This window comes from Xenopus laevis, chromosome 6L (genome assembly GCF_017654675.1).
Source record: "Xenopus laevis strain J_2021 chromosome 6L, Xenopus_laevis_v10.1, whole genome shotgun sequence".
Classification (NCBI taxonomy): Eukaryota; Metazoa; Chordata; class Amphibia; order Anura; family Pipidae; genus Xenopus; species Xenopus laevis.
This window is the reverse complement of record NC_054381.1, coordinates 122,682,348-122,703,301: the sequence shown is the minus strand read 5'-3', so window position 1 is coordinate 122,703,301 and position 20,954 is coordinate 122,682,348. Positions and strand designations below refer to the sequence as shown.

At 40.0% G+C, this 20,954-nt stretch overlaps 1 protein-coding gene across 1 annotated transcript; it reads right to left on the bottom strand.

The window, feature by feature from the left end:
* Positions 1–15,126: 15,126 nt before the first annotated feature.
* Positions 15,127–19,560, bottom strand: LOC108719254. Its single transcript, XM_018267994.2, has 3 exons — positions 19,254–19,560; positions 18,009–18,119; positions 15,127–15,669 (listed from the first exon to the last, which is right to left on the bottom strand). The coding sequence occupies exons 1-3, from the start codon at positions 19,360–19,362 to the stop codon at positions 15,266–15,268; spliced, it is 624 nt and encodes a 207-aa protein (XP_018123483.1). The 5' UTR covers positions 19,363–19,560; the 3' UTR covers positions 15,127–15,265.
* Positions 19,561–20,954: the final 1,394 nt, after the last annotated feature.

The following is a 20,954-nucleotide window of genomic DNA, read 5'->3' as shown; positions in this document are numbered from 1 at the left end:
GTTCCTATTGAGTGAAACTAAACGAGGATGTGCACAAATGATACTACAAGGAACTACCAAAATAAAAGAATCATTGAGGTGCTACAAACAATATAAATGTAGTACATCCTTTGGTTTATCCTCCTGCCCATCTGTACCCCCTCCATATTTCATAAATGCATCGCAAGTCTGCCATATCCCACTATATTAACACGCCATTGACACAAGGAAATCAAAAGGTCCAACATTCATTTACCCATAATAACCACTTCAATCTCATTTTAATAATGATAGTGGATTTCTGCGATGCTGTTGTTTTGTTTGGTAAGGTCTTTGGGAGCAAGTCATGAATCTAGAGTATCACATGAGACAAGATAAGGCTCAGTTAGGTGACAAGTACAGCATAGCAGAACACAATGCAAGGAATTGTGAATGAAAGAAAGCATTATTTACATTCACATGATGGAGATAAATTGTACGTCAAATCTAATGAAAATGATAGTCATATTTGCATGTAACAGATTGTGAGCACTTGTTTATTTGTCAAACATGTAAGAGGGGAATATTCTTTCATTTACATATCCAGTGATCCCCAACCAATATCTCACAAATACTTTAGATGTTGCCCCCAATGGCTTGGAGGCAAGTTTTGGTTGCATAAAAATTAGATGTATTACCTAGGGATGCACCGAATCCACTATTTTGGATTCGGCCGAACTCCCGAATTCTTTGCGAAAGATTCGGCCGAATCCTAATTTGTGTATTCAAATTAGGGGTGGGAATGGGAAAAATGTATTTGCTTCCTTGTTTTTTGACAAAAAGTCATGTGATTTCCCTCCCCGCCAGTAATTTGCATATGCAAATTTGGTTCGGCCGGGCAGCAGGATTCAGCTAAAAAGGCTGAATCCTGCTGAATCCCGAACCAAATGCTGGATTCGGTGCATCCCTAGTATTACCAAATATAGCTTCCTGTAGGCTTTGAGTCCACATAAGTGCTACCAATAGTCAATCATATCTTATAATTTGCACCCCAGAAACTTTTTGCATGCTTGTGTTGCTCTCCAACTTTTTTTTTTTTTTTTTACATTTGAATGTGGCTCACAAGTAAAAGAGGTTGGGGATTCCTGCCCTAGTCTATGGTATATATTTATCAAAGAGTGAAATGTATCGGTGTTTGCAGATGACACAAAATTATCCAGCCTAATTAATTCCATCCAGGATGTGGCATCCTTGCAACAGGATCTTGACAAACTGGCAATCTGGGCAGCTAAGTGGCAAATGAGATTCAATGTTGATAAATGTAAAGTCATGCACCTGGGATGTAAAAATATCCAAGCCACTTATACCCTTAATGGGACTGCACTCGGCAAATCCATAATGGAAAAGGACCTTGGAGTCCTTGTAGATGATAAACTTGGTTGTAGCAAGCAATGCCAGTCAGCAGCATCAAGGGCAAATAAGGTTGAGTATTAAAAGGGGGTATAGAGTCACGGGAGGAGGGGGTCATTCTTCCACTGTATAGAGCACTGGTAAGGCCCCATCTAGAATATGCCGTACAAATTTGGTCTCCATCACTCAAACAGGACATTATTGTATTAGAGAGGGTACAGAGAAGGGAAACTAAGCTGGTGAAAGGGATGGAAAATCTTAGCTATGAGGAAAGACTGGCTAAATTTGGGATGTTCACGCTTGAGAAGAGGCGTTTAAGGGGTGATATGATAACTATGTATAAATATATAAGGGGATCATATAATAATCTCTCTAATGCTTTATTTACAATTAGGTCTTTCCAGCTGACACAAGGTCACCCATTCCGATTAGAAGAAAAGAGGTTCCGCCTAAATATTCGTAAGGGATTTTTTTTACAGTGAGAGCTGTGAAGATGTGGAATTCTCTCCCTGAATCAGTTGTATAGGCTGATACATTAGATAGCTTTAAGAAGGGGTTGGATGGCTTTTTAGCAAGTGAGGGAATACAGGGTTATGGGAGATAGCTCATAGTACAAGTTGATTCAGGGACTAGTCTGATTGCCATTTTGGAGTCGGGAAGGAATTTTTCCCCCCTCTGAGGCAAATTGGAGAGTCAAATAATATCTGCCAGAAGCCAATACAGCAAGATTAATAATCAGAATAGGCAGACTGCACTGGGTCCTGTTTTGTCATATAATCTAATGTGGATTTAATAGTTTTTGTTTTGGTTAATACAAATTTTCTCCAATTCTGCAGAACCAGTGGCTGTAGCAAAATGATCCTCCAAATAGAATCTCAGTTTATCTGTTTACATCTGGCTCCATGATCTTAATCCCTGCAGCTGGAGTTGGAAACGGTAAAGAGGATGTAAAGGCAAAAATAAAATCCAATACAAATCTCTAGACTACACAGTCGCCGACTGCTCTACAGGGAAACAAACAAAGCTGCTTAAGTTCTGCATGGCTGGGAAGTAAAGCGGGGGCTCCCCCTGCTGTTCATAAGTATGATTGTTTCCCTGCTCAGCAGTTAGGGGCCATCTGATAATTCCTATCCACAGCAGTAAATGAAGTGAGAATTTTACTGCATATAGTCAGGTTTCTTATAAAAACGTTACACGTTTTTTAATTAAAGTGTATTGGAGATAGGTTTCTTTTTTTATTAAAGAAAGTAAAAATTGGATTATATTGTTTTGCCTTTACATGCCCTTTAAAGCCGAAAGCATGTGTAGTATTTATGGCTTAATTCTTTTTTAAGCTTTAGATTTTCCTTCAGAGGACCACTATACTTTTCTGAAAGATTGTGTTCAAGACCGGTAAATATTTGCCATAGCATATCATGGTCATGCCCCCCTCTTTCCCTTATCCACTAAGCCAAATTCCCCTGCTACCTTCTTATAAGATCTATAGAATGTTCTTAGGAAGGCTGTACCGGTTAAGCTGAGACAGCTTAGCTAAGGCTAAAGTACTGTATATACCGAGCCAGTTACAACTTCATAGAAGCTAGGGGAAACAATTCATTACACATTTGTTTCTTATTATTTCTGTTGCACAAATACAAATGAAAAATGCAGGTGGAATGACCCTTTAATGTAAGAAGTAACCCAATACACTGTTTCTTAAACATCGTGGGGTTATAAGTACTGCATTGCACCCCTTTTTTTAAAAAAAATCTCACATAAAGGACTAGTAACCTCAAAACTGGAAGGGCTTCATAAATGTCAAACAAAATTCTATTCTTTGCAATGTTTCTTTATAAAGAATTGTCTAATATGAGATGTAGCATGCTTTCTGGGAAGATACAATGGCCGCTTATCTGCTTACATTTTTGAGCCTTCAATGCGTGCATGTCAAGAAAGGGTTAGGTCCAGGGGTGATCCAGCCCATTATGCCTCAAGATGTGTGTATATCATGCTGCTTTAGAGCCATGTAACCCCACTTACATCATCTTTTAAGACTCCAGAAGGTCTGGGGATAAGATAGCAGAAATATGTTTTGAGGTGTATGATAATGAAGGCAAAGCTTTAGGCTCTTAAACTTTGGGAGCATATCTGAATTTCCTGTAGTGGTTCTGGCAGCCCCGAAGTGTTCTTTTAATGTTCTTAAACAGTGTTTAATGTTTTTCTTTAAACAATGCCATCATCATTATTGGAACACCTTTGATCATTATGGTTCCCTTTCCAATTTTGCTAACAATTGAGTATCTTGGTGTATAATCACTTTGTTTCCACTGGATGTGGTGTCTATCCCGTAACTTTTAACCCCAAGGTTCTGCTCCTGTACCCTGTCCAAGGTACACAAATGTCAGTATATAACGTGTTGGGTGGAACAGACCAGGTTGACGCAGTACTCTGCTGCAAATTATCCTTTATTTGACACTACGTGTTTGGAGACAAAATGCCCTTGAAAAAGGGCATTTTGGTTTGAAACATGTAGTGTCAAATAAAAAGTATCTTGGTGTAATTTGCGGCATCCTTAAAGTTGATCTTCCATAACAGGGCTGCCCAACTGGCGGCCCGTGGGCCGCATGCAGCCTGCGACCCCCCCCCCTTCTGTGGCCCCCCAGATGCTGTGTCTGTTTACCATATGTAAATTTTAAAAGGTATCACTACAGAGAGTAACTGGCCCCTACATTTTTTAAACCTCAAATTCAGACTAATCCCCTGTATTGTTCACACTTGTGACTCCTCTATTGTTCACATTCTAAAGGCCTGTACTGTTCACACCTGAGACCCAGACTGAAACTGCCCACATTGTTCACCTGTTCACACCTGCCCGTTCAAAATGCTAATGGGGCACCAACACTGTGTCACTGTATGTAGTACATTTTAGAATGATAGATTTCCCTGTCTCCTGCTCTGTTCTGTCTTCCCTCCCTGCAGGGCCGGAACTAGGGGCAGGCAGAGTGTAAGTGCCCGCCTAGGGCGCATCAATTTTAAACCCTGATTTGCTTGGCCTTTAATAGTTTTTCAACTTTATAAACCCCGTGTTCCAACCCCCTCTTGCCCGTGATTTGTACTGCAGACAGAATCACTCCCCAGCTCCCTTTTGGCAGCTGCTGGCACAGGTACATATTTGTGGGCAATATCTTGGCTGCTACTTGCACAGGTAAACAGATGATATGATGGATATTTGGCTGCTGCTGGCACAAGTACATGTTTGGAGGCAATAGTGTGTATTTTTTGGCTGATACTGGCACAGGTACATGGGGCAATATGGTGGCTGCTGGCACAGGTACACCGATGTTTGAGGGCAATATGATGGATTTTGGCTACTGATGGAACAGATACAAATTGGGGCAATATGATGGATTCTTTTGGTTGCCGCTGGCATAGGTACAGATTGGGGGTAAAAATATGATGGATGTTTTGGCTTATGCTGGCACAGGTACAGATTGGGGCCTGGGGGCAATCTGAGGGATTGACTGCCATTGGCATAGGTACAAATGGAGACAATATGATAGGTGCTGGCACAGGTACAGGGGCAATATGACTGGTAAGGTGGGAAATGGTAATGCAGGACTGGGTGGGGGGGCACTGATTGAAGCCTTTGCCTAGGGTGCAAAAATACCTTGGCCCGGCCCTGCCTCCCTGTGTGTGCCATTCTCTGCTTGCCCAGTGCTGCTTGGGTGTACCTTTTTCTGCTTGCCCTACGCTACCTGTGGAATGTAAGCCTGTTAGGGGTTTGTTCTTGGGGTTATTAGCATTTGGAAATTGTTGTTAAGGGCCCCTAAGGTGTTTAATTAAGTGTTGGGGGGTTGTTGTATTATCCACAGGGGAGGATGAGGCGTATGGATTTAAGGGGATGTTTTTAACATGACTTCAATTTTTCACATATGAGTGATTTCCCTGCATTGAGCACCAACCACTTGGTTTTTTGGTGTGCTGCCACCGTTAAAGTGGATATGATCTTAAAAGTTCTTGTGGTAATATGATGTTTACAGTGGGTGTGGTTTTAAAGGGGGAGTGGCCAACATTGACTTCCATTATTGGCCCTCCTCCACATAGGCCAGTAATATTTTGGCCCTCGGTACCACAGAATTTAGACAGCACTGTTCTACAACATTCTAAACTGGCCTTTCCAGGTGCCTCATGGGTAGCACTGGTTGACTCTGTGAGTGACCGTATAATCCAGAGCGGATAAGGTTTGTGTAATCTAGCCATTAATTAGTTACAGTAAAATGTTAATCCTTTCATTTCTGTTTTCTCAAGGGCTTGTATTCTAATGTTGTTCAGTGCTTGCTAACACTACCTTCTGTTTTCATAGTAAACAGTGTAAACCTTTCACCCTTACTGCTAGAGCCAACATAATAAAAACCGGTTTGTCAAGTAGTGCTGTTACTGGTTGCACGCAGCTTTGTAGTAAATGTATTCTGTGCAAAGTAGGACATCTTGGCAAATCATATGTATAATGTAAGAAGCATTGCTGTGACCGTGCTGCTTATCTGCACTGCAATACCATCCCACTATACAAAGCACTTGCTTTTGTAAAGCACCGGTTGTATTTCGGTCATAAATGTCTAATATTTTAGGTTTCTTCAATTAGGAGAACTGAGTCTTCTGCAACATTGTTTCAAGAGTCGGTTACAAAAAGAAAGCCTTATCCTATGAAGTTTGCTGTTGACAAAGGCCTTCCATTTTGCTTGAGCAAAGTTACCTAGTCCTGAAAATAGGGTAAATGTCAGCAGTAAGAGCAGCTTCCCAGCACCATTACATGTGGAGAGCCATAGCACACGAGGCAGAATGATGAAAATTAAGTGCTGCACATGAACTTAAAGGAATACTGTCATGGTAAAATTGTTCTTTTCAAAACACATCAGTTAATAGCACTTCTCTTTCAGAATCCTGCACTGAAATTTCAAAACCACTAACAGATTTCTTTAATTTAGAAATTTGAAGGTTAGCCATTCTCTTACTTTCCCAAGTGCCCTCAGCCATATGACTGGTGATCTGAAATACTTCAGTCAATCTTTTTCCTAAATCCCACTAAAATAATAAAGATTTTTAAATAAAGAAACCTATTCAGTTGAGGAGAAAGTTAAAGGGATACTGTCATGGAATAAAATGCTTTTTTTTTTTTTTCAAAACACATCCATTTCTCAAAAGAGCAAATGGATTTTTTTATAATTTTGAAATCCGACATGGGGCTAGACATATTGTCAGTTTCCCAGCTGCCTCCAGTCATGTGACTTGTGCTCTGATAAACTTCAGTCACTCTTTACTGCTGCAAGTTGTAGAAATATCACCACCACCCCCAGCAGCCTATCAACAGGCCATTGGGCAGGAAACAAGACAGCAGCTCCCAGACACCTCTGCTGAAGGATTCAGAAAAAAAAAAATATATATATATATATATATATATATATATATGAAACCAGATTGATATGGATGCAATTTATCATATGCTAATGTGGTAGTGCCTGGAGTCGAGTCGTAGATCACTGTTTAGACAGTTGTCCAAACCTGCTTCTGGTTGCATTTCCCTAGCTATATCGATGATCATAGGGAGGGGGTGCTGCACATAACGGGATACACCAAATCCCCCTGTTTAGTATTTGGTGGAATCCTTCCTAATGTGTTCTTCTGAATACTGAATCAGAACCCTCCCTGCTACTGGACATTGTCGGCATGTGTGCAGAAATAGCTGATGGACACTGGAAATGTTTTGCGTTATACTGTAGTGGGTGTGGATTCGATTTGGCCAAATCCTGCATAAAAAGGCTCCAGAATCAAATCCAGGATTCAGTGCATCCCTAATGCAAAGGCAATTGCTGGTAGCATAATTACTTTTTAATTGAAGTCAGTGAATACTATCTTTTTTTCCCATATCTAAAATTACATATCTCGGTCTCACTCGTATCTTCATCCCACCCCAAGCACAGGAGCTGAGCTCTGATGTACAGTAGCTAGCTTCTTAATGGCAGTGGCTACACCAGCGATGGCAAATTAGGTGACTTAAAGTAACATGCCTTATGTTTAAATATAATATTCCCTTCAGTGTCTCTTTGGTCATTGCTGGCATTTAATTTCCACTTCCTTCACATATAACTTGCCATGCTATTTTATGGATGCTGTAGTAACTGTCCCAAATGAGCTGCTAATGACCATCAACCTGGATCCTAGTGCTCTTCTAACTTATCACAATGAAGCTTTCACTTTGTCATTACTACTTTTGTGACTGCTGATACAATGTGTATATTTTCAAGTTACACCAATTGTGGTTTCTGTCCTACACACAGCTTTAAATACAAACACAGCTGACACCAATTGTTCCTATAGCCATTTGTTTTTTGTTTTCCTCTGACTTCAAGGGGCAGATTTATCAAGGGTCGAAGTGAATTCGAGGGAATTTTCGAAGTAAAAAAATTTGAAATTCTAAGTAATTTTTTGGATACTTCCACCATCGAATAGGCTACTATGACTTCGAATTCGATTCGAAGTGAAAATACTTCCATTATTTGACCATTCGATAATCGAAATACTGTCTCTTTAAAAAAACTTTGACTTCAATACTTTGCCAAATTAAACCTGCTGAAGTGCTATGTTAGAAAAATGCTCTAGAAGGTCCCCATAGGCTAAGTTTTTTGAAGTCAAAAAATCGTTCTATCGATGGATGAAATCCTTCGAATCTTTCGATTCGAAGGATTTCATAGTTTGATCGAACGATTTTACTTTGACTGCAAATGGCTAAATTTGATGTAAAAAAAACTGACTTAAACTTATAATATCGAAGTCGAAGTATTCCAATTCGATGGTCGAATTTCGAAGCTTTTTCTACTTCGAAATTCGACCCTTGATAAATCTGCCCCAAATGTAAAATGAATGTCAACTGGAAAATGAAATAGAAAATGTGTAAGCCATATGTTTTAATGTATTCAAAACTTTTGCATGTGGTGTCTTGGTTTTCATGTATTTTTAGTTAACTAGGTTATCATTTAGCTATTCATATTCTGGCAATATTTATAGTAGAATATTTGATTGTTTTAATGTGTAAGGCTAGTTACATTTTTAAATCAGAGAGATACAATGTGCAGCCAAATAGATGTTGATGATACTGCTTTAGGCTATTGTTATATACATTCACATCTGTTTGCAAGATCCTTGTATTAGAAGAACTATTTACAGTTGATGCTAGCCCTTTTACGATTACTAGGTAAATATGAATTACACAATGTTCATTTGTTTTTGTTAACTAGTTTATTCTTCAGTCTTTTTATGATTTCATAAACTGTATAAAAATAAAATCCTTATGCAGCTTGTTTTATTCCTGTAATCTTTCGTTTAACTTTATTTACTGTTTTTTAAGAAAGGGGTGTTCACAGAAAACAAATATTGTAGTTTATAGAAGAAAAACAACCTTACAGCAGTTTACCAATCCGTTCAAGATATTCATCTGACTGTGTCTCAAAAGGAAGTTTACAGCCCACTGATAATTCATACAAATGAACAGAGTTGGACTGGAACACCAGGGGCCAACCAAAAAAATTTAGATCAGGGGCCCACTATTTTCTTCCTCACCTCACTCAACCTTTATTCTCCTAGTCTCTTTTCTTTACATAATCTATTAATCCATCCATTCAGCCTCTTTGTTCTCATGGAAATAAGGAACGACCATGAAATAGGCCCAATATTAAGAAGCATGAGGGCCCACTGACACCTGGACCCACCGGGAGTTTTCCTGGTATCCAGGTGGGCCAGTCCAACACTGCAAATGAACCTTTATTCGTTCTGCTAAATAGGAAATTTAAAAAACACGAATCGACATGAATTTAAAATTCAATTCAGAGACTGTATTTATATGCATGACACTACACATTGTGAAAAATTGTTGCTAAAGTTAACGGTTGTGTCTCTCACATGTAAGCCTTTGCAGGAGTCTTTAGTACAGTAATAGCCAAATGAATTTTAATTTAATGATTAAAAAAAATGGAAAATCTTCTGCCACCTTTAAAGGGAAAAATAATCCCCATTTTGACATAGGCTTTTTAAATTGGGGTTTGTTACAAGGGAACATAGACACTATTTGAAATGACAACAATAAATATATATTTATCAGGGATGGGCGAATGACCCGTTTCGCTTCGCCAAAAATTCGCCGCCGGCGAAATGTCGCAGACGCCCATTAAAGTCTATGGGCGTCCAAAAAATTTTATTTTGTCGCGCGTCTTTTTTTTTTGGACGCACGTCTCCATACAAGTCTATGGGCGTCATTTTTTCGGCGAAACGAGGCGAAAAAATTCGCCCATCCCTAGTATTTATCCATTACACATATATACATATCCTACTCTTACTTAGCCACTTCCTAAGGATAGCATTCAGCACACGTTTTCTTTCAATGTGGGGTCTAGGACCTGAAGTGGCTCTGCTTTCTCTAGTGGTCACTGCACAGATTCTTTGAAAAATAAGAGCGCCTCAAGTCCCAGCATGCATCACTTCTGCATAGACCAAGGTAAGGGTAAGGGAGGTGGCTAAATGACTGCCAGACGTAAAGGAGAAGCAAACTCAAAAGTTAAAAACCCCTACCCTACATAGACCCCCCTCCCTCCTTCCCCCAGCCTAAGTGTTACCTCGGGCAAATGCCCTTAAATCTTTACTTACCTCCTCCATGCAAATGGGGGATCTAATGTATAAAATAGTTCAGAAGGACCCGCACTCCTTATACCGTGAATCAAAATTTCTTTTATTCAAACATGCATATCCAATATTTCGGCCCTTGATAAAGGTCAGTTGGATATGCATGTTTGAATAATAAGGAGTGCGGTTCTTTTTTGAACTGCTATATGTATATATATAGATATAGATATAGATATAGAAAGATGATTAGTAAAACGTAGCAATAAGAGAAATGTGTAGCCTTACTGTGCATTGTTTTTTGGATGGGGTCAGTGACTTGCTTGAGAATGTCATATGTAAATGTATCTACTAATGTAGCAAATTGTAAAACTTCAGAATCTGCACCTGAATTACTGAAATAAAATATGGAGAGCAATTGAAAAAAAGTCTTTTTTTTTTTTCTGGTGAACAATCTCAAAACAACTGAATTGGAAAAAGTGAGAGAACAACCTCTTTAAAGTTTCATGTTTTTTGCTTTAATTACATTGATATAAGTAATTTTATAAGCTATCCCTCTTAATTTTCTCTCCTGAGGCCACATTAAGACAATCTTTCAAGCACACTTTTTAAAACTATTTTATATATATTTATATGTATATTTTTATAAAATATGTCCAAATAGGCGAGGGTGATTATAAATCTTACAGGGAATATTGTATCTCCTCAATTAGACAGTTATGGGAATTCTCCCTTGGTTTACCTATTTCCTTTTCTGCTAATTAAAACAAAAAACAGGCACATACTGTCCAACTATTACAGGATTTTCATATGTTGCCATATTGCATTTTGTTATAGGCATATCAGCAATGTAACGCCACCTAATGGTTGGACATGGAACTGCGGTTGATCGTTCAGCTCATGTTTCTTATAGGGAACTCCTATGAAACACACATTACTCATACCGCCCAACATTTTTGAAATAAAAAGAGTGGAAAAAAATTAGCCACATGTAGCGCAACAACAATTTTTGGGCCATGCCCATTTTTTGTTGCCACACCCCCTAATTACCGTGTTAATTTTACAAAATTTGACAGGTTATGAAAGTTTGAACATATTTCTGTGTTATTACCTCCTTATCTAAATTGTTAAATTGTTACAATTACTTATTTGCTTATCACAAAATTGTTACAAAGTATCTTAGCTGCACCTGGTGGCTGTTTTGGGCTCTCTGACTAAAGCCAATTAAGTTAGAAACTTTGTTTATTTTTCTGGCTGTTCAGTGCAGAAAAAGCAGGACTGCGGGTAGAGCTGTCAAAAACAGTACTGTCCCGCTAACAACGGGACAGTCAGGAGGTATGCATCATACTCTAATTTGTAATGTTGGTGCTCACCCACAGAGCATAAGAGACATGGACAATGATTGAGTGTTTTGCCACACCATGACAACTACCACTAACTCTTTCAGGTATTCACCACTTACTCTGCTAATAAGAAGCAAAGATATTAACATTTTATTTGTATGACTCTGCAGCCTCTATGTGCTAAGATCTTATGACACACTAAACTGGACTCACCACTTGGACAGAAGTGTTGAATTGACAGCGGTTTGGATCATTTGGAACCTGGGGGAGTCTCACCTCAGGCTTTTGAGTGACTAGTTAAAGTCATATTCTTGTTTGTTTTTCTTGTTTAATCCACAGGAATCCCTTCTTCTCTTGTCCCACTTGATGTACCTGCTCTGCATGTTTCAAATGACATTACCCATGTTTTTTTTTTTTATAAGTTTTTATTTTGCATTTAATTGAAACATAAAATGTACAACAAGGTCTAGCCCTGGGGACTAGAAGAAAGGAAGGGAAGAAAGTGTAAGATAAGAAGACAGAAAGATGAGCCAGGGGGAACTCATTCGCTTCAGATCATTCCATGTATTTACCCATTACATTGGTCATACAAGACTTATTACCGCGAGGCGTTAAACCTCCATGTAGCCTAGATGACTTCCGGGCACCCCCCGGCTTGGGCAAGGAGTCGTTTGAGTTTTTTCCAAAAGATCAATGCAGGTGGCTCCATGGATTTCCAGTATAGCAGTATTGCTTTCTTTTGCGTAATAAAACCGTTGCAATTAACAAAGGCCTCAACGGAAGTGTTCCCACAATACCCAAAAGACACAGGCTGGGTGACAGTACATTATTAAGTGCTAAGGATGTTTCAGCGTAATTAAGTACCTCCCTCCAGAATCCCTGTATTTTTGGGCAATCCTAAAAAACCTGAATAAAGGTGCCCACTGCCTGAGGCACTTGGGACACTGGTCCGAGACCCCTGGACAGATCTTTGGGGAGTGAGATAAACTTTAAGGAATTTAATCTGTATGTATCTGTCCCTGCTGGAGCGAACGAGTTGGGTTACTAAAGCTAGGGAATCCTTCCGCATCTCTTCCACTAAACTTGGGATATCTTCACTCCAGTGATGTTCAACCTTCTCTAAGTGGGCGGTGTTTGACTGCATCAGTATTATATACATGTATGTTAGTGTTTTTTTTTTTTTTTTGGATCGGGCCAGGGGAAGTATAGCTCCATATTGGTCTCTGTAACCACTAGTGGCCTATGGGGGAATTGGGCTTGGAAGGCATGTTTTAGCTGTAGGTACCTGAACAGCATGTTAGCTGGAAGCTTGAATTCATTTTGAAGCACCTGAAATGGTTTACATTCCCCATTGACTATAATGTCTCCTAGTGTTTTGACTCCTGCAGCCACCCACCTAGCTATATTGGGCACTGATTTAAAGTGCGGGAGGTACTTGTTACCCTATATGGGAGTCCACTTGGACCAAACCGGCTATTTATTCTGGGCAACTTTGAGCACCCTCTGAAAGGATTCAACTACCATTCTGATGGGGGGCATGGTCCTTTGTCTTGAGGAGATACCCCTGTAGGTCAGTTTAGACAGGGCCTCTAGGGAGACTATTTTTATGGTTTACTGGCAAAATGTTTTTCAAACTATAAAACAGTTTTAGAAAACTAAAAAGACAATATGTATTTAAGACAAAAGTTTGGTTGTTTGTTGCACACTACGTAAACATTTTTACAACCAACTCAATATGTACACTAGCTGTAAGACACAGGAGGAATGCTGTCTCAACATGCATTTCAATATGTAGCATATTGTATATGTAGCTATGTAAAGGACAGAGCTTTACAAAGTGTTTACAGGCAAGCATTTCTTGAATGACATTCATAATGCACCCCTGTGTCCATGCTGGGCAAGTTTACATTAATTAAAGAGCACAAAAAAGTTTGGCAATAGGGGAAGCATTGTGTACAAGACAAGAATATAACAATATGATACTTATATATGACAATATGGGCTGTTTGAATATCAACACATATGCGGTTAAGTGCTGGCCAGGTAATGTGTTAAGACAGCCAACAATAGTTGCAAGTGCAAAAACCAACATTTTGTGCCTTTAAGGCATAACATACACCTGTGACTTGCTCTTTAAGTAGCACCGGCTGGAGGAGAAGGAGGTAGTAGTAGGCATTAGCACATACGAGTGCGGAGTAAGCAGAGTAGGCCATAGGTAGCCAACAATATTGCAAAGTAATAAAAGCAAATATGGCAGCCCACTCACAGAGGAACAGGGTAGTAAGAAAAGTAATGTAAAAACATCAGGCAGATACTTTTATGGCAAAATTATAAATAGCATTCAAAGATAATGTTATGATAGATACTAAAAAAAGTTTTATTTTCTGGTGTCAGTATCTTTAAGTAGCACAGGCTGGAGGTGTAGGAGGTAGTAGGCATTAGCACAAATTATGAGTGATGGGTAGCCAAAGTAGGCCATAGGTAGCCAACAATATTTCTTAGTACAAAGTAATAACCAATGATTTGTGCCTTTAAGGCATAACATACACCTGTGACTTGCTCTTTAAGTAGCACAGGCTGGAGGTGGAGAAGGTAGTAGTAGGCATTAGCACATATATGAGTGCTGGGTAGCCAAAGTAGGCCATACATATGCAACAATACTTGCAAGTGCAAAATTGCATAAGCCATTGTTACATGAATGCACATAACATGTAAAACATATACATACAGAGCTTGATTAGCATATTTTACCTTTGAAGTAACACTGCACGAGTGATAAATACACAATGAAAATTGGAGTCATATGCTTGCAATGATTGGAATTCATTGACCCCCTACATGAAACATTTTTGGGAAAAGTGAATGTGTTGAGCAATACTGCAGCATGACCATAGAAATATATTACAGCAAATGCACTTTAGATGTTTAAGTGCTTTTCCAGATGTTGTTGGAAAGGACACCAATAAATGTCATAATGGCACCCCTCAGTGATGAGAATGCAGCATGGTAGAAACAATGGGACACAGGCCTGGACCTGGGAATTCAGGCAAATGCCCGTTGGGCTGCTGTCTGTGCAATGTCTAGTGATGCAGTCACTTAGCTCCTCTAAGTTCTTCAAAGTAACCACTAGGTGTCCGCACTTCTGGAACCTGTAGCTGCCAAATTTCAAAAGTTTTTAAAATTTAAAGGGGAACGCTGGCCACCAATTTTTTTTTTTTACTTGTGGGGGGGCTGCACACCAATGTTTTTTTTAACTTGGAGGGAGCGGGCCATCAGTGACTTTTTAACTGGGGGTGGCTCGTCACCATTTTTTTTTTAAACTTTTTATTGGAGGCCCTGACCAGCTTTTTCCCCCCCAATTTTATTGGGGGGGGGGGGCTGACCACCAATGTTTTATTTTTAGCTTGTGTGGGTTGGGGCGTTTGTTGCCAATGTCACATGTACACAGGTATGGGACCTGTTATTTAAAATGCTCGGGACCTGGAGTTTTCCAGATAATGAAACTTTCCAAAATTTGGATCGTCTTTAAGTCTACTAGAAAATCATGCAAACATTAAATAAACCAAATAATCAGATTTTGCTCCCAATAAAGACTAATATCTTAGTTTGGCTCAAGTACAAGGTTCTGTTTTATTATTATAGAGAAAATGAAATCAATTTTAAACATTTGGATTGTTTGATTATAATGGACTCTATAGGAGATGACCTTTCTGTAATTTGAAGCTTTCTGGATAATGGGTTTTCAGATAACCAATCCCATACCTGATTTGGGCTGCTTTCTTCTCCCAGTCTGGTCCTGATGGGACATGTTGTTTGGGAGTCAGTCCCATTGCTGGGTAATAGTCAAAATCATACCTGAAGCATGATTAGGCCACTGTAGCTTGGAAAGTGCCAGACACAGACTGGATCTATGAACGTTTACGTTTGTCCCCTCGGACAGGACCTTGTTCCCTTCCACGCCCACTTGCTCTCCGATGTTGAGGAGCTTCAGCGTGTGGAGAAGCAACAGCAGATGGACCAGGGACTTGACCCTCAGCAGAGCCCTCTGGTTGGTGAGGCTGGGCTGCCAACAGGTCTTGGAATCCACGATGGATGTCGAATCTGATCTCACACATCTCAAAATGCATTTGGGCCATCCACCGTCTCATACAGAGAGCCTGTCGGCGCTGCCGCCGAAATATTGGCTGCATGGCAGTCATCACTGAGTTAACGACCCCCAGTCGCACCGCAGGTCTCTCACCCAGTTGCCGCCCTTCCTCCTGTGGTTGTCCCCTAATAGCTGCAGCAGGAGCAGCGGGAGCAGCAGCATGACCTAAAAGAAGAAAAATATATGGAGAGGGGGTGATAGTGGAATTGTTAGCTATGATGGATACTTCCGGGATGTTACTGGTGTTAGTTGGAGGAAAGAGAACCATTTCAGTTTTAGAGAGGTTTAATTTAAGGTAGCGTTGCGACATCCAGGTAGAGATAGCGGACAGGCAGGAGGAGACGTGAGTTAGGAGTTCTGGGTTGAGATCAGGAGATGAGAGATAGATCTGAGTATCGTCAGCATTCGAAACCATTCAGGTCAATTAATTTGCAGAGGGAGGAAGTATAGAGGGAGAATAATACGGGACCCAGGATAGAGCCTTGAGGAACCCCAACAGAAAGAGTTAGGGGGGAAGATGCTACTCCATTGTAGGAGACACTGAAGGAACGATTGGTGATATAAGAAGAGAACCAGGACAGGGCTGTGTCACGAAGGCCAAGCGAATGGAGGGACTGGAGGAGGAGAGGGTGGTCTACAATGTCAAATGCAGCTGAGAGATCAAGCAGTATTAGTAGTGAGAAGTGATTGTTGGCTTTAGCGGTTAAAAGGTCATTAGTTAGTCGGGTCAGGGCAGTTTCAGTGGCTTAAAACCAGATTGTAGGGGGTCCAGCAGGTTATTGTCAGAGAGGAATGAGGTTAGTCGGTTGTAGACAAGGCGCTCAAGTAGTTTAGAGATGAAAGGTAGCAGAGAGATAGGCGGAGGTTGTCAAGATTGCAGGTATCAAGAGAGGGTTTTTCCAGAATGGGGGTGACAAGAGCATGTTTTAGTTGAGAAGGAAACAGTCCGGTTGAGAGTGTGAAATTGAATAGGTATGTTAAGGCTTTGATTAGACAAGGATTGGTATTGCGGAGAAGTTTTGAGGGAATTGGATCAAGCGGGCAGGAGGTGAGAAGAGGCCAAAAGCTTTGAGACTTCCTCATCAGTGACAGGGGTGAAGGAGCACAGGAGAGACCGGGGAGTGTGGAGTGAGGTTGGTGGAAGTCTAGGGGGGGGTTGAGTAGTGTAATGTCCCTTCTGATAGTGACAATTTTGTTTTTAAAGTGCTCAGCAATATCTTGAGCAGAGAGATGTGCACGGAGGGGGTGGAGAAGGGGAAAGGAATGTGTTAAAGGTGGAGAAAAGTTGTGCTGTTTTTTTAGAAAGGGAGTTAATGAGTGAAGTAAAGTATGTTTGTTTGGCTTGGAAGAGGCTGGTGTTATAGGAGTGCAGGGCAGACTTGTAGCTCCAAAAGTCTGATTCTGATCAGGATTTGCGCCAGCGACGCTCAAGTGCACGTGAGTGTCTTTGGAGCGCTTTTGTATGAGCAGTATGCCAAGGTTGAAGTGGTTCGGGTCTAGCACGTTTAGTTTTTGTAGGAGCAAGCTCATTAAGGGCAGTTGTGAGAGTACTATAGTAGATAGAGGTAGCCACATTAGGACAAGAGATGGCTGAGATATTAGATGGCTGTAGTCCAAAACAATGTGGGAAAAGGCATGTTTTCCCTTTAAGTTCTCCATAGTGGGAGAGGTAGGCACCAGGAAGGGTGTTAATAAATAGAGAATAGATTCTTTGTTTAAAGGCTTTGGTGGCCATGTCTTGGAAGCTGGAGTATTCTGGAAAGAACAGGCAAGCCAGATACTCCAATCCAAAAGTCCAGTTCACAGATTGCAGCTCATCTTCCATAGGAAGGATAGCCTGTGGAAAGGTATTAAGTTCTAGTGAGGCTGTTAGGAATCCCTCTCAGAGAAGGGCACAGAGTAGGAAGGATATCTGCCTGTGTAAGGAACTCCCAGAGGGGCTGGGGGTGCCGCTTGTCACTGCAAGGTGCAGAGGGAGCAGAGACCAAGTGAGGGTCTGTCTGACTGAGGAAAGCAATGAGACTGAGCAATTTTCCCAGAAGAATCGTGAGTACAGAGTACAGAGGTAACCAATACAAATGTTTTCTTACTGGTAGTCCACAAGGGGCCCAATTTAGTAACGGAACTCTTCATATGCATGAAGGTAGCACCCAGTGGGCAGGATTTATTTTTATGATTTGTATTTTGTATCCTGAAATGGTCACCCCTGTGGATAAATAAACTGCCTTAACCTGAAGAAAGTGTCTGTTGTGGATCCTGCAGCTTACAGGGCATGAATGAAATTAAAATAAGGAACAATTCTAAGAAATCCTTCATTTGAAAAGCTACAGCTTCTGAATAACATTGAAGAGGCACCACCCTCCCAATATAAAAAAAAAAAAAAAATCAGCCTGCATAATGTAGTAGGTAAATGTAGTTTGCATCTTTGGTCACAAACACAGACAAATAAATTTGTAAACAATTTGAGGAACTACATTGTCCATAAGGATTGAACATGTCTGTACCTTGAGCTTCCGGGGCTCCATCATCAGCCTCACCATTTTCCTGGGGTTGCTGAGCAGCCTCATCCCTTTCCTGGTCCCTGTGAGACCCATTCCACGATCTTTGTGGCGGGGCTGCAATTGTGAATAAATGAAAAAGGGTATTAAAAAAACAAAATCATACGGAATTCCAAGTGTACTTGGCTAGTAGCCTGGTGTAGAGATCCCCCCACACACACAACACAACTATTTTAGTTCTCATTCCAAATACTAATTTAAATGTAATGGCAGAGCAAGGGAGATGGAATTGTTAAAGGGGACCTGTTACAAAAAAAAAACAAACAACTATTCAAAATCCTATTTTATCACATTAGTCAAGCAAAATTAACCATTTTGTGGACACTGTTATTAGTTATTAAGCCTTGCATCATCTCAGAATCTTGCTTGTGCACCAGAATGGGGGACCCACTGTCCATCCCCTGGCTACACAATTAAACGGTGAAGAGAACAGGGGAATGTATGGAGAGCAGTGACATCTAGGATGTGCTAAATGGAAAGTGAAAGTAATGGTCTGCCCCGCCTCTATAACTAAGGAAGACAATATTTGATTGACAGCTGAGAATTTTAAATTAGTTTACAACAGCTATGAATGCTTTAATAAAAAACAGAAATTGGATTTCATGTTTAATTTGAAAAGGACTTTTTATACAGCTTCTTGTGTCTGGTCCCCTTTAAACTTAAATCTGTAATGGCAGAGCAAAGGAGATGGAATGGTTAAACTTTAATACAGGACACAAAGGTATTATTTGCAATGATGTGAGCAGGAGATAATGTAGTATATAACAATACAGCTGCTCTAACTAAATACAAGTTTTAGACTCTACATGTGTTACTTGACACTTCACTTTTGCAGATGGAAGTTAATGCAGTTAATAAACATTTGTGCTATAGTGGGGAAATGGTTAATAATGAAATGATTGCCATTTTGTAGATGTTATAGCTGCACCTAAATAACTAGTACAAAAACAATTATACAGAAAAATAGTAGATAAATAAAGATAGTAAAATAGTTTTAGTACATAAACAAACAGCAATGCTGTAAAGAAAAGCACAAGGAATTCCTGAAGTGCAAAACACGATATTTTCCCAAAGAAGTGAAATGCTAAAGGTGATATTTAGCCAATTGATGGGTGGGGATGTGGAAAAAAAGGAGTCAGATATTTATTACAAAGTTGTATTTACTTCTCCAGTCTGTGTCGTTGTATTTACCTTCATAGAACTCCTCAGAGCTGGATGTGTAGTCTCCTTCCTCTTCAAGCTCCTCCACATCAAAGTCTTCCTCATCAAAGTCCTCCTCATTCCTCCTTCGCTGGGCCATTTTTTGGCAAAGGACGGCCTGATATCTGGACACTGCCAAAACACCTCCTACACCTTGGCTATCCAAATAGCAAGTGAGGACTCCACAAGAAAATGCACCTAAAATGGCCGCTGGAGGGCTTCCTGTGTAAAAAAAATGGCAGAAAAGGAAGTTGTTTTAAAAAATTTGATTGGATCGATTCGAGTTTTAGTGGGGAAACCGTAGACTCGAATATATTCTCCTATGTGGTAAAAACCTTGAATCGAATTTGATTCGCAGTTAATCGAATAAAAGCTATTCAATCGAATTTCGACAATTCGACCATATTGATAAATATGTGTATAATCTCATTTTTCTTTTTTTTAAAAAAAAAAAGAAAACCAGTTTATTCGAGTTTCAGACAATTCGAAATTCGAACGTTAATAAATCTGCCCCTACAAGTACTAGGGATGCACTGAATCCAGGATTCGGTTCGGGATTCGGCCTTTTTTAGCAGGATTCGGATTCAGCCGAATCCTTCTGCCTGGCCGAACCCGAATCCTAATTTGCATATGCAAATTAGGGGCGGCGAGGGAAATCGCATAACTTTTTGTCACAAAAGAAGGAAGTAAAATTTTTTTCCCTTTCCCACCCCTAATTTGCATATGCAAATTAGGATTCTGATTCGGTTCGGTATTTCGGCCGAATCTTTCAAGAAGGATTCGGCGGTTCAGTGCATCCCTAACAAGTACACATGGGTCAAAAACTTGCTATGGGTTTGGGTGAGTGTTACTAGACCAGCAATCTGCTTGATGCCAAAGTTATTAATAGGGAAAAGGTTGAAAATATAGGCTGGAAAAAGGCTGCAATTTTTCCCAGAAAAGGTGAAAACCCAAAGTATTACAGGTATGGGACCTGTTATCCAGAATGCTCGAGACCTGGGATTTTCCGCATAATTGATCTTTTCATAATTTGGATCTTCATACTTTGTCTACTGGAAAATCATATAAACTCTAATTATTTTGCATTAATAAGGATTAATTATATCTTGGATCAAGTACAAACTACTGTTTTATTATTACAGAAAAAAGGAAATCATTTTGAAAATGTTGGATTATTTGATTATTAAGGAGTCTAAAGGAGATGGCCTTTCCGTAATTCTGAGCTTTCTGCATAACAGGTTTCCAGATAATGGATCCTATGAGAAAACCCCCCAAGCCAGTGACTCCCAGACTTTACCAACACATACCTCACAACATTTTGGAAGTAAAAAGAGGGACAAACATTTTTTTCCCGCACGTAGCGCAGCAATTTTTTTGACCACACCCCTTTCTGTTGCCACACCCCCTAATTACCATGTTTGTTTTACAAAATTTGGCAGGTTATGAAAGTTTGAAAATATTTTTCCTTATCTAAACTGTGTTTTTGTGTCTCAAAATTGTTACAAAGTATCTTATTTGCACCTGTTAGCTGTTCTGGGCTCTCTGCTAAAAGCCAATTAAGTGAGAAACTTTGTTTCTTTTTCTGGCTGTTCAGTGCAGAGAAAAGAGGGACTTTCCAGTACATATGAGGGACTGCAGATTGAGCTGTCAAAAAAGGGACTGTCCCTCCGAAAAAGGGATAGTTGGGAGGTA